Raw genomic sequence first — 12,720 nt, forward strand, 5'->3', positions numbered from 1 at the left:
AGTGGGATCCCCATTTCACAGGAGAACAAACTAATGCACAGGGAAACGTTCAATAATTTCCAGCATCACGGCATATACGTGGAGCCCGGGTTCAAATCCAGACAGGTGACAGCAGAGCCCACGGTTCCAATCATTTAGTCATTCGTTCAGCCTCTAGCCTTTGAATGCCTGCCACGTGCTGGGTATTATTGCAGGGACTGGAGATTCGGTGGTGAAGAAAACCAACACAAACCCCAACCCTTACAGGGGTCTGTGGGCCACACTGGTGATAAGGGCGGGCAGAGTGAGGATGGGTTAACATTACAGTAATGAAGCAGGGTGCTTGGTGCTTGATACGTGTATGCATCCTTCTCCACGCTGGGCTGCCTTGATGTCAGCTGATCTAGGACATCACAACAGTCACAAAGAGGAAGTTCTGACTCACTGCAGGGTGGGGCCGCGGGGGTGCTATAGGCTTGGCCCTTACTCAAGGTTCAGTTTCCCTAGGAGTCTTGCCAGTTTCACTTTCCAGTTTCAGTTTCTCTTTCCTCAAGCCAACTGCGGGAGAAAGCGAGGTAAAGAAACCAGGTGATGCTTCCATATATAGGTCTCCTTAGCATCTCTCTGAGGCAGAGGAGGAAGATTTCCGGAGAGCACAGTGGCCTGAGCTGCAGCCTTTCAGAACAGTTGAGAAGTGCCCCGTGATCATGAGGTAAAGATTCGCCTGCTCTGATCGTGTTGAAAATGTCCAATCAATCTCGTTGTGGAATGCAAATCCTATACAGCCATGCTCCTGAAACACGAGTTCCCGATTTGTTTTGCTTTAGTGTTTGCCTGTAGCCTTGCTGCGCATCTGTCTGTAGTCGTGTGTTTGTCTTACTGAAGCTGGCTGGCTTATTTCTGTTATTTTCTGCCCCACGCAGTCAAGCTTTGTTAGGGCGTCTCTCCTAGGGAAGCTGACAGCTGAGGTCCAGAGGAGGGAGGGAGTGGGGGAAAGGCAGAGAGAGAGAGATGCTTTATCAGGCAGGTGCTTCATGTAAAGATGGATCTGGGGGAATTGCTCCTGTAGACTCTCTTTTGTTTTGAAAGGATTAAGTGGGGGCTTTTAATAGGATTCTTATTTCACGAACAATCTCTTTTGGGCAGATATTGTTAAAATGTACTCTGGGTAGCAACCCCAGCTCATGCTAAGCTAGATTTTACTTTTAATGTGCTCATTCATCTCAGATTTGTATTAGGGCTGGTAAAATGTATTCATTCACTCAATAGAAATATATTTTACCTCCAAATGCTACTGATTAGCTAGAGTCCTTCTCTCTGAAGTATGAATTGGAGGCAGGGTGCTTGGAGAAAATAGCCCCCACCTCAAAAATGCTCTCACACCTCAGAAACCTAAGATTTCCCGGGAAGGAAGAAGGGTAGGAAGGGAGATTTCTGTTTTCTCCAGCGTGAGGGTGGGGTGAACAGACTAGATGCCTATGCCTCAGGCCTGGGAGCTCCAGAATCTGGAGACACCCACCCCGGCACTTACTTCCTAGGGGATACATTGCCCTCCTTCTATAAGTTTCCTGCTCTCTCTTCTTGGAATGATATTTTTTTCTGCTCCTCTACATGTGTGTCTGATAAGAAAGAGAAAGATTTGATCTATTTCCAGATGTCTGTTTGAGAGTAACTCAGAATATTTAGAAATATTTCTTATGGGGCGCCTGGGTGGCGCAGTCGGTTGAGCGTCCGACTTCAGCCAGGTCACTACCTCGCGGTCCGTGAGTTCAAGCCCCGCGTCAGGCTCTGGGCTGATGGCTCAGAGCCTGGAGCCTGTTTCCGATTCTGTGTCTCCCTCTCTCTCTGCCCCTCCCCTGTTCATGCTCTGTCTCTCTCTGTCCCAAAAATAAATAAACGTTGAAAAAAAAAATTAAAAAAAAAAAAGAAATATTTCTTAGAACTTCAGCATGGTCTCTCTTAGAGTCTTCCCCTTAAGAACACAGACCTATCAGTATCTCTCCTAATTGTCTTTGGTCCCTTAGCTATGGGCACTGTCACCAGGCACTGGCCCTGCACTCTAAGGTAGTGGCTCTTTAATTTGAGCATGCATGAGATCTAATGGAGGGCTTGCTGAAGACCATTCCTGGGCTCAAGTCCCCACTTCAGATTCGGATTTGGTAATCCTAGGTTGAGGTCCAAGGATGTTCATTTCTAACTGCTCTAAGACACTGGTAACGGCATTGGCTCTGAGCCCAGTAAACAACCATCACCGTGGCTTTCATCCAGACCAGAAGCAGGGGAAGAAAGTGTTGTGTGTATACAGTTGGTGCTTCTAGAGGTATCAGGAGCATAATTTTCACAAGTCTGAATCCAGGAAGCAAGTGTCTGGAACCAGCTTCTGATTCACTGGTAGAAATAAAAGCCCATAATCACACAGTGAAATTGGATGCTTTTGAATGGCTGCTCAAAGGGATTTTACCTAAGTGTGTATAGTAAGTGCCTCTCTCCTGCAAATGCACAATTGACCATATGCTCTGTATGTTGGCAATAATTTCAACTGTATTCACTCTGTTTCTTTTATAGAATGAGAAAGCTGCTAAAGAGCTTATGTGCTAAGGGAACCTTCCTGAAACCTTATTGAGAAGGAAAATAGATCAGGTCGGACGTGAACTTTTCAAGGGGAGGCTGCTGTCATTACAGTGACAGAAACCACACCAGGCACTCTCCTGGGCTCACACACATATACATGTGTGTGTGCGCGTGCACACACACACACACACACACACCCATATTACATCAAGAGGCTCAGACATCCTGGCTTTTCACTAAGACCTATCCAGGGCTTTGAAAGGACAGAGGGTTCTTCCCCAAGCAGGAACTCCTACCCATTTTCCTTCATCTCTTCTGTTTATTCTCCCTGGGGTAGTTGAGTCTCCATCTGATTCAAGTAACAGAAATGAACAGGGACTGATTTAAAGTTCCTGGAAGGGCTCACAGGACCCACACGCATGACTAGAGCCAGCCACTGTTCTAGAGGGCCAGAACAGGACAAAGGAGAGCTTGGGAGCCCCAGAGTCTCTGTCCTGTGCATGTGTATCCAGTCACAGCCACTCCATTGTGTGCTGCAGATCGTGGACGCCATGACACCTCCAGTGTGCACGGTGCTCTCTTTGACTCCAGAAAACCAGCTCCCTTGCACTTCCATTTCCAGCTTCCACTTGAGTTTGGGTGCCCAGCCCTGATCTAGTCATCAAATTGGGGGATGGGGGTGGGGGAGGGTATCAAAAGTGAAAGATAGGGGACAAGAAGAAAATGGAGGAATATAATCTTCCATTTGGACAACATTTCAACAGCGGTATTTGCCACATTATGTAACTTCCCAGATATCTACTGCTTGTCTATGTCAGAATTCGTAACATTTAGAATATCAGCTCCTCATAAAAGGGTTAATTAACATATACCCTGAAGAAAAAAAAAATTTTTAGTGAGAAAGAGCAACATTTCAGGGACTCCAATACATAGGCAATGCAGAGAAACGATTTGGGGCAGTTGATGATTTTTAACCTTCTCGTCGCTGAAGTTATCTAAGATGGGGTTTTGGGGTGGAGAGTTTTTATTTTATTTTATATTTTATTTTATTTTATTCCATTCTATTCCATTCCATTCCATTTTAAAGAACTAACACTGAAGGGAATGGAAAATTCTTCCAGAAGAGTTTCAAGAGTACCTTAAGGGAAAAGGAGCATTTCCCATAACAGAAGATGCTAGCTGTCTTCTGAGCCCCCTCCCAGAGCTGCACTTCTAACACCATGAGTGAAAGCAAACCATAGGAGAGGAAAAATAAAATTTCCAAAGATAATTAAAGCAACAAATGCAAAATTTTTAATAGACCAACACAATGGGAGATGTTAAGAACAGAAATCTCCAGACTAAGAAATAGAGGTGGGGGTGGAGGGGAGAAAAAAATGATCATATTTTATTCCAAAATAAAAGTTTAAAACATTGCTAGCATATATAATAAAATTAAGGGGTAGAATAATACAAAAGCAGAAGAAGTAAGAATTTAGAATTATTGAAATACAATTTAAATGGTTAAAATGTAAAAGTGCAGATAAAATGAGGACAGAGAATGCTGAATTAATAAAAAGACAAGACAGGGGCACCTTGGTGGCTCAGTTTGTTAAGCATCCGACTTCAGCTCAGGTCATGATCTCACAGTTTGTGAGTTTGAGCCCTGTGTCGGGCTCTGTGCTGACAGCTCAAAGCCTGGAGCCTGCTTAGGATTCTGTTTCTCCCTCTCTCTCTGCCCCTCCCCTGCTCATGCTCTGTCTCTCTCTTTCAAAAATAAACATTAAAAAAATAGTAATAATAGTAATAATAATAGTAATAAAATAAAAAGACAAGACAAAGCCAATGGGATTAAAAAAAAAGTTTGGATAAACAAAGAAAATCAATTAAGGATATATGGAAAACTTATTAATAAGATAGGCTATAGAAAGGAATAATGCTAAAAAGGACAGACGAAGAACTAAGGAACTAAAACTACAGGGGACAAAATGCAGCTGAACTTCAGAGGGATAATAAGATTAAAATCAAGCCGGCAAAACATTAAAAGAATAGTCCATTCTAAAGCTAACATCTTCAAAACACGGAAGTAAATGCTAGGTAAGATGAACAGAAACAGAAAGTAATCAAATAGCCTTTCTTCAAAACCGCATCAGGTCCACCGTGGGCTGGAATCCCTTCCCCCAGGCTTGACCCAGCACTACCTGATGGAAACCACCTTGTTCAGGGAAACCCAGCCCCGGGCTCAGAGCATCCCTCCCCCAACTCCACCACTGCCCTCTCCCTAATTCCTCTGCCGCCCAGTCACCCAATCCCTGAGTCTCTGTGCATTTAATGCATAGGCCAAAATATAGAAAGAAACAAACAGGAAATATTGTTCTCTTTTGAGCGGGGTGAACACCCTTGAGGAGGAGAGGAGAGTTGTGTCTGCCCTGCTCCTGGAGAATCCGTGCTGTGTCTCAAAGTGTCCATCTCTCTGTTTCGCCCTCCAGTGAGACCACCAGAAACACCTTGGAGAGTTGTCTGCGGCAACTTAAATGCCATTTCACGTGGAACTTGGTGGAGGGAGGAAAGTCGTTGGATGACTTTGAAGACGAGGTATGTAACACAACGGAGTTCCAGAACAACGAATTCAAAGCCACGGTGTTCAACATACTGGCCTACATAAAACACCGCAGAGGCCACGATGAGGCTGCCCTGGGGTGCCTACAGAGGGCTGAGGAGCTGATCCAGCGGGAGCACACAGAGCAGGCAGACATCAGAAGTCTGGTCACCTGGGGAAACTACGCCTGGGTCTACTACCACCTGGGCAGACCCGCAGACGCTCAGATGTATGTGGACAAGGTGCGACGGGTATGCGAGAAGTTCCGCAGCCCCTACAGAATCGAGAGTCCTGAGATGGACTGTGAGGAGGGGTGGGCCCGGTTACAGTGTGGAGGAAAGCACAACGAGAGGGCCAAGGTGTGCTTTGAGAAGGCTCTGGAAAGGAATCCCCAGAACGCAGAATTCAGCTCTGGCCTGGCCATCGCGAGCTACCGTCTGGACACCTGGCCGCTGCCTCAGGATCCTGTCGACCCTCTGAGGCGGGCCATTCAGCTGAATCCTGACAACCGGTATGCGAAAGTGCTCTTGGCTCTGAAACTTCAGGGGATGAAGGAAGAAGGTGAAGGAGAGAGGCTTGTGGAGGAAGCTTTGGAGGGGGCCCCGTGTGCAACCGACGTGCTTTGTGGAGCAGCGAAGCTGTTTAAAAGAAAAGGAGCCCTAGACAAAGCTATCGAACTGCTTCTAAAGGCTCTAGAAGGCATGCCCAACAATGCCTATCTGCATTACTACACTGGGTGCTGCTACAGGGCAAAAGTCCTCGATATCCTACAGGACACAGGAAAGAATGGCATGTCCTGGAGAAGAGAAAAGTTACAGGAAGCCATTGAGCAAGCTGTGTATCATTTGAAGAGAGTGGAGGAGGCCGATGCAAACCACCCCTGTGTCTGCTCCTATCTGGCCTGCCTCTATGCACAAGCAGGTCAGTACGACGAAGCAGAGTGCTACTTCCAAAAGGAATTCTGCAAAGAGCTTTCTCCCGTAGCCAAACAAGTCCTCCACCTGCGCTATGGCAACTTCCAGCTCTACCAGCTGAAGAGCGAGGACAGAGCCATCCACCATTTCATACAGGGTGTGAAAATAAAGCAGGACTCAAAGGAGACAGAAAAGATGAAAAATAAGCTGCAAAAAATTGCCAGTGTCAGGCTTTCTAAAAACGGGGCGGATTCTGTCGCTTTGCACCTCTTGGAGTTTCTTCAGGAGCTGGGTACAGAGATGCGGCCAGCAGAGGAAAAGTCTGAGAGGCATTTGGATTCTGGAAGCTTCCTCCCTTCAGCATCTTCCCCTGAGGAATGAGGAATCAGGATATGGTGCCCGTGGGATGGTGACGGGAAGGGAAGCAGAAACCCCTCCACCAAGTAGTTTGTGTTCAAGATACTTCTCAGCTGGTATGGCGTAGGCCTGGACCGAGCCACTGGCCACCAGTCTGGACCAGGTTTACAGAGGAACCCACTGCGTAGTGTGTTTACACATGGATCACTCAGGCTTTTCTGAGACAGGGACTAGATTGGAGTAGGGGGGGTGGCCCTGGGACTTGGCAAGAGGGCTAGTTCCGAATTGACCTCCTGGGAGCACTATGCATTGTGACATTCCCTTAGTCATCCTCCCTGGGTGATGCTTTGGGTTTGTCTTTATGTTTATATAAAGCAGCCAGATTCCTCACATCTGTAACACTGTGATCCATTTTTTGTAATGTTTTTCCACCCTTAGATCCTATACGGTTTGGCCCTGCATAGACACCAAAGTGCTGTTTCCATTTAAAGGCTGGGGCACCAAAGCCTACATAGGGCTGGGTGTCTCTTCTCCCCCACTTCTGCCTCCTCCCCCCAGACAGTCTTCCATCTAGACTGTCCTATACAACCTGAGTTCAACTGTCCCATTAACTGAATTGGGAACGTAGTTTGAAGAAAAGAGAGCAGAGAACAGGTTGAATTTAGAAGGAACACACCCAGGACAAGCCACGGGATCAGGCAATCACAGTACAAGGGTTTTGGGAGGCACGTGGGGAGGTTTCGCTTCCATTCCACCCTCCCTGTAACACAGCGCGTGAAGAATAAAAAAGGGGATTGTGCGCAAATGCTAGAAACCAAAATAATGCATTTCTCTAAAACATGTGGAAAAATAAATATTACACCAGTAGGGACAGGGATCGAGTAGGCAAAATAGAGAAAGAGAGAATGCTGGTTTGTCACTGTAGACCGGAATCCTATGGAGAAAATTTTCATTTTCTTGGCCATTATTTGGAAAATTTCCTTGTAAGATGAAGTCGTGCTTTGTTCAAAAGTGCCCAGGTTCAAGGTGATGGGAAAGTAGCAGAACAGAAGGCTCCCTTGGAAGCCAAGGACCTAGAGAAAGGTCTTGTCAGATGACATCAATAATGGAGGGGTTTTCCCCCGACTAGACGTTTTTATATTAGGTGATATAAAACTGCTTTTCACCCTGAAAATATTCAAGGAAACCACAAAATTCATGATTTGCTTGGGGTGACTGGGGTTTTCTAGGTAAATACTGAATGCCCCATGACATCAGGGTCCATGTGAACCAAAACAAAGTCGGTTGACCCAGCCTGAGACCATCAGTCACCCTCTGGGTTGGAAAAGATTTGCCTGTTCCGATTAATTTAAATTTAAATGGCAGTTACCAGGGGTTGGAGGTTGGGGGAGTAGGAGAGATGTTTAAGGGTACAAACTTACAACTGATTAATAAGAAAGTACTGGAGATCTAATGTGTAGTATAGTGACTGTAGATAACAATATCGTATTATAATCATCAAACTTGCTAAGAGGCTAGATCTTAATTACTCATACCACAGAAAAGAAATGATAAATATATGACATGATACAGGTAGTAACTATTGCTACAATCATATTATGGTATATAAATGTGTCAAATCAACCTTAAAGCTGCAGTGTTATACGTCAAGTATATTTCAATAGATTTAAGTATATTTAACATTTTTACTAAGAAATGAAAACATTATATAAACTTCAAGGTTTTTTTAAGTGAAAAATTACAACTTTGGGTGATGGGCATTGAGGAGGGCACTCATTGGGATGAGCACTGGGTGTTGTAGGTAAGCAATGAATCACGGGAATCTAGAGCACGCTGTATACACTGTATGTTAGCCAATCTGACAATAAATTATATTTAAAAAAATTGCAACTATATAACAACACTTTTCATGTTATCTTTGCATTAAACATAGTGTTGTGGGGGCACCTAGGTGGCTCAGTTAGGCATCCAACTCTTGATTTCAGCTCAGGTCATGATCTCACAGTCGTGGGATTGAGCCCCGTGTCGGGCTCCGAGCTGAGCACGCAGCCTGCTTGGGATTCTCTCTCTCTCTCTCTCTCTCTCTGTCTCCCTCCCTTTCTCTCTCTGTCCCTCCCCCACTAATGCTCGCTCACGAGCTCTCTCTCTCTCTCTCTCTCTCTCAAAATAAATAAATAAATTAAAAAAACAATAGTGTTGTGTGCACTTGAGATCACTGGTATGCAGAGCATCGATTCTTGAATAAAGCAAAAGATTTAATTAATAAATAACTTAGAGGTGATGGAATATAAGGGGGAGCGGTTTCTGGTTTTTTTTCAAAATTTGCTGCACCTTAAGTCTTCCAGACCCAGCTACTGATTAACGGAATGTCATGCGGGTTACGAACTATATATAACCCAGATTGGTCTAACATTCTAACCACTGAATACTACAGGCTTTTTTTCCCCTCTACCTTACGAATCCAGGACTTCAGCTTACACCCTGACCCCCACCACCATGCACCCTCATGCACACAAACACCCCAACCCCACACTCTGCCAGAGGGTGGGCTCCCTCTCTTCTTTCCGTTATATCTTGTTAACACCACGTGCTGCCTTCCGCATTCTCTCTCCTCTTCTGACCTCCTTTACGGGAAATGACTGTCGCCCATTCTCTTTTATGCTCCATCCTGGAGGCAATCTAAATGCCTGTTGGAGAGGCTTTCCTATTAATTAAAGAATAGAAAGAGACAAAAGGCCCCGAAGTCTCTTGTTTTCCAAGAGGCCTCTGGTGGAAAATACAACTCACACCAGCTGCAACGGTAAACTCATTCCACTGGACTGAATTGAACAAGCATACATCTCAGGGAAAGGTTTAGCTTCCTTATTATTGGATCTGGTGCTTGGGGAGGAAGGGCAGGGGTGCTCTGAGCGGAAGGTAAGATGGGCAGGTAGGCCAACCTTGAGAGAGAACCAAGGAGTGCCAAAGAAGGTATACTGGATGCACACCATCTTGTCCAGGCAAGTGACGCCAGCAAAACCAGTGCTTGGATCCTTTCAGGATCCTGAAAGGACACAGGTGGAAAGAACAGGGAAGAGATATAATGCGTTATACTCAATTTTTATTTGAGGACTTAACGCTGACAGAAATGATTAGAAAACAATAGACAAAATTATGTTGGTTGCTCATGTTTCCTGAAATCTCGCTATCCAGGGACAACAAATGGAGCCATGTTATTTGGAATGAGTCAAAACTCCCTGACTCTTAACCACATTTCTCAGTGCAGGGCATGTGACTCCCCTCGGATACCCACCCAGCTAATTCGAGGAGGCATCTCACGGGTGTCGAGGAACAAGCCTGACAGAATTTTCTTTTTCTTTTTTTTTTTTTAATTTTTTTTTTCAACGTTTATTTATTTTTGGGATAGAGAGAGACAGAGCATGAACGGGGGAGGGGCAGAGAAAGAGGGAGACACAGAATCGGAAACAGGCTCCAGGCTCCGAGCCATCAGCCCAGAGCCTGACGCGGGGCTCGAACTCACGGACGGCGAGATCGTGACCTGGCTGAAGTCGGACGCTTAACCAACTGCGCCACCCAGGCGCCCCAGAATTTTCTAATCACATCTGTTATTCATATTGTTCCCACCTACGTGCACTAACGTCCTCTGCTCATAAAACTGCCTCGATATATCGCCTCTGGTTGCCACCTTGAGAGCTTACTGATATCCTGCCAAAGATGTTCTCACCTGTGTTAGTGCCCGTGAAGGAGTAAGGAGAATTCCTCTCATCCGTCTGGGTGTTAAGCAATACTGAGTATTTGCCAGCATTAGAGTCTTCAGTGGAAGGTTCGTCAGCTTCTGCTCATAGCCCCTTTTTCCATAGAGCTGAGAGACAGCCCCCAGGGGCAGCAGACCTTGAGTCATGCTCCATGTTTATCTTCCTTCCTACCTCATGTCAACAGATTTTCACAACCTGCATCCAGTGCAACTAGAAACATTGGAAGGTTCCAAATCCTGAAGATAAACTCAGGTAAGACTGTAAGGTCCCTACTGTGTGCACAATCAACCTTGGACGCCAACCTGGGAAATGTGGATTCCACCCAGAGACGATATGCTCCTCTCTCCCTCCTTCCTCTACCATTTCCCTCATCACTTAGTTTTAGGAAGGGAGTAATTAGGATTGACAAGTAAGTATGATTTACAGTGTAATTGTTCATTGCTGGTGACCTGTAGCTTCTTGGGAGGCTGTGACACACTAAGGGTGTCTGGGTGGCTCAGTCGGTTAAGCAGCCGACTCTGGATCTCAGCTCACGTCTCGATCTCAGGGTCTTGAGTTCAAGCCCTGTGTTGGGCTCCACACTGGGTGTGGAGCTTACGTGAAAAAAGAAAAAAAGAAAAGAAAAGAGAAAAAGAAAAAAGGGAAACTAACTAAAATCCTTAGTATAAAACAGTACAGCAACTCGGACAAACAGTTCCTCAGTTCCTCAAATGGTTAAACATAGACTTAGCATACAGCCTAGTGTTTCCATTCCTATATACCCAAGAGAAATGAAAACACATTCACATAAACTTGGACATGAATGTTCATGGCAGCATTATGCATAATAGCCAAAAAGTAGATTCATCAACTGATAAATTGGCATATTAAATATGGTATATCCCTACAGTGGATTATTACTCATCAATACAAAGTGTGGTACTTATTACAATTATTGCAAATAAATGTAGTACTGATACATGCTCCAACATAGATGAACCTTGAAAATATTATGGTAAGTGAAAGAAGCCAATCACAAAAGGTGTATTAATATGAAATGTTCACAGAAGGAAAATCTATAGAGATAGAACGTGGATAGTGGCTGCCTAGGGCTGGGGTGAATGGCAGAACCACAGGTGACAGCAAAGGGGCATGGACTTTTCTTTTGCAGGGAATGAGAATCTTCTAAAATTTACTGCGGGGATGGTTGCACAGCTCTGTGAAATGGTGAAAGCTTTTGAACTGTACCCTCTAAGTGGGTCAATTGCACAGTATATGGATTATGTTTCAATATAACTGTTAAAAATTTCTAATAGCCAAAAAGTAGATTCCTTAACTGATGAATTGACTCTTGTTCCAAATGAATATAAAGAAAGCAAGCTTTTCTTTCATTGCCTTCTATTTTTAGCCACTAGGTTTGTTTTCATTGTACTGTACCCTTCGTATGACTAGCATTTTAAATACTGTTGCTGCTTCACTGCTTTTGTACTCCACAGATATGTTGGGAGAAATCATCCAGCCTGTTGTCTGAGTAGAGTATGAAAATCTAGTCTTTATCATTTTAATATTTATTTCTTTATTTGTTTGTTTATTTATTTAGAAAGAGAGCATGAGTGGGGGGCCAGAGCACAGGGAGAGATTGAATCCCAAGCAGGCTCCATGCTGATGGTGCAGAGCCTGATGCAGGACTTGATCCCACCAACTGTGAGATCCTGACCTGAGCCGAAATCAAGAGTCAGATGCTCAACTGACTGAGCCACCCAGGTGCCTTTATTTATTTATTTATTTATTTATTTATTTATTTATTTATGGAGTATTTTACTTGGTTTTTAAGTTTATCTTATTTTGAGACAGAGAGAGACAGAGCGCAAGCGGGTGAGGGGCAGAGAGCGAGGGAGAGAGAGAAACCCAAGCGGCCTCCATGCTGTCAGTGCAGAGCCTCAGGTGGGGCTCAAACTCATGAACCGTGAGATCATGACCTGAGCCAAAATCAAGAGACGCTTAACCGAGTGAGCCACCCAGGTGCCCCAGAGAGCATTTTACTTTAAAACACCTGTGCCAAACAACCATTCATGGGCAAACTGGCACAAAAGAAGGGTCCAAATGGAGAAGGAAATTTGACTTGGTGTAGAAATCTAGGTCTACATGGGTACAGATTTAAGAGGACTGTGAATTTCTTAATATGCAGGATGTTGTTCAACCATATGCGATGGGTAAAAATACTGTACTGCTTCATAAGTACTTCTTGAGCCAGGAATTAGAATAAGAAAGAGAAGAAGAAGGTAGGCAGCCGGCACCACTGTACCTGGAAAATAACTCTTTCTTAGATAAGAGTCTATTGTATTCAAGCTGACAGGAAGGCTTTGACCAGAAAAGGAAAAGTTGCCTTTTCCCTAATCTAACCACTTCATTGCTCAGCCCCTCCCAGCCCCTCCAAACCCATGTGTGGCTCTCAAGTCAGCACCCTCACAACACGGAAACTTGCACCGTACAACCTCCCTTCTCTTTCAGCAAAGAAGGTAAGACAGAGACCCGTTGCTCCTGGGCTGCATGCTTAGGGTGTACAAGCCTAAGCCAGGGTTAAGAT

General features: G+C 44.8%; 1 protein-coding gene across 1 annotated transcript; it reads left to right on the top strand.

Moving 5' to 3' along the window:
- The first annotated feature begins 466 nt into the window (after positions 1 to 466).
- IFIT2 (interferon induced protein with tetratricopeptide repeats 2) lies at positions 467 to 6,798 on the top strand. Its single transcript, XM_040454294.1, has 2 exons — positions 467 to 691; positions 5,019 to 6,798. Exons 1-2 carry the CDS (start codon positions 687 to 689, stop codon positions 6,421 to 6,423), a joined length of 1,410 nt encoding a protein of 469 aa, XP_040310228.1. The 5' UTR covers positions 467 to 686; the 3' UTR covers positions 6,424 to 6,798.
- The last annotated feature ends 5,922 nt before the right edge of the window (positions 6,799 to 12,720 follow it).

The sequence above is a fragment of the Herpailurus yagouaroundi genome, unplaced genomic scaffold (genome assembly GCF_014898765.1).
Source record: "Herpailurus yagouaroundi ecotype Mexico unplaced genomic scaffold, PumYag 211, whole genome shotgun sequence".
Taxonomy (NCBI): Eukaryota; Metazoa; Chordata; class Mammalia; order Carnivora; family Felidae; genus Herpailurus; species Herpailurus yagouaroundi.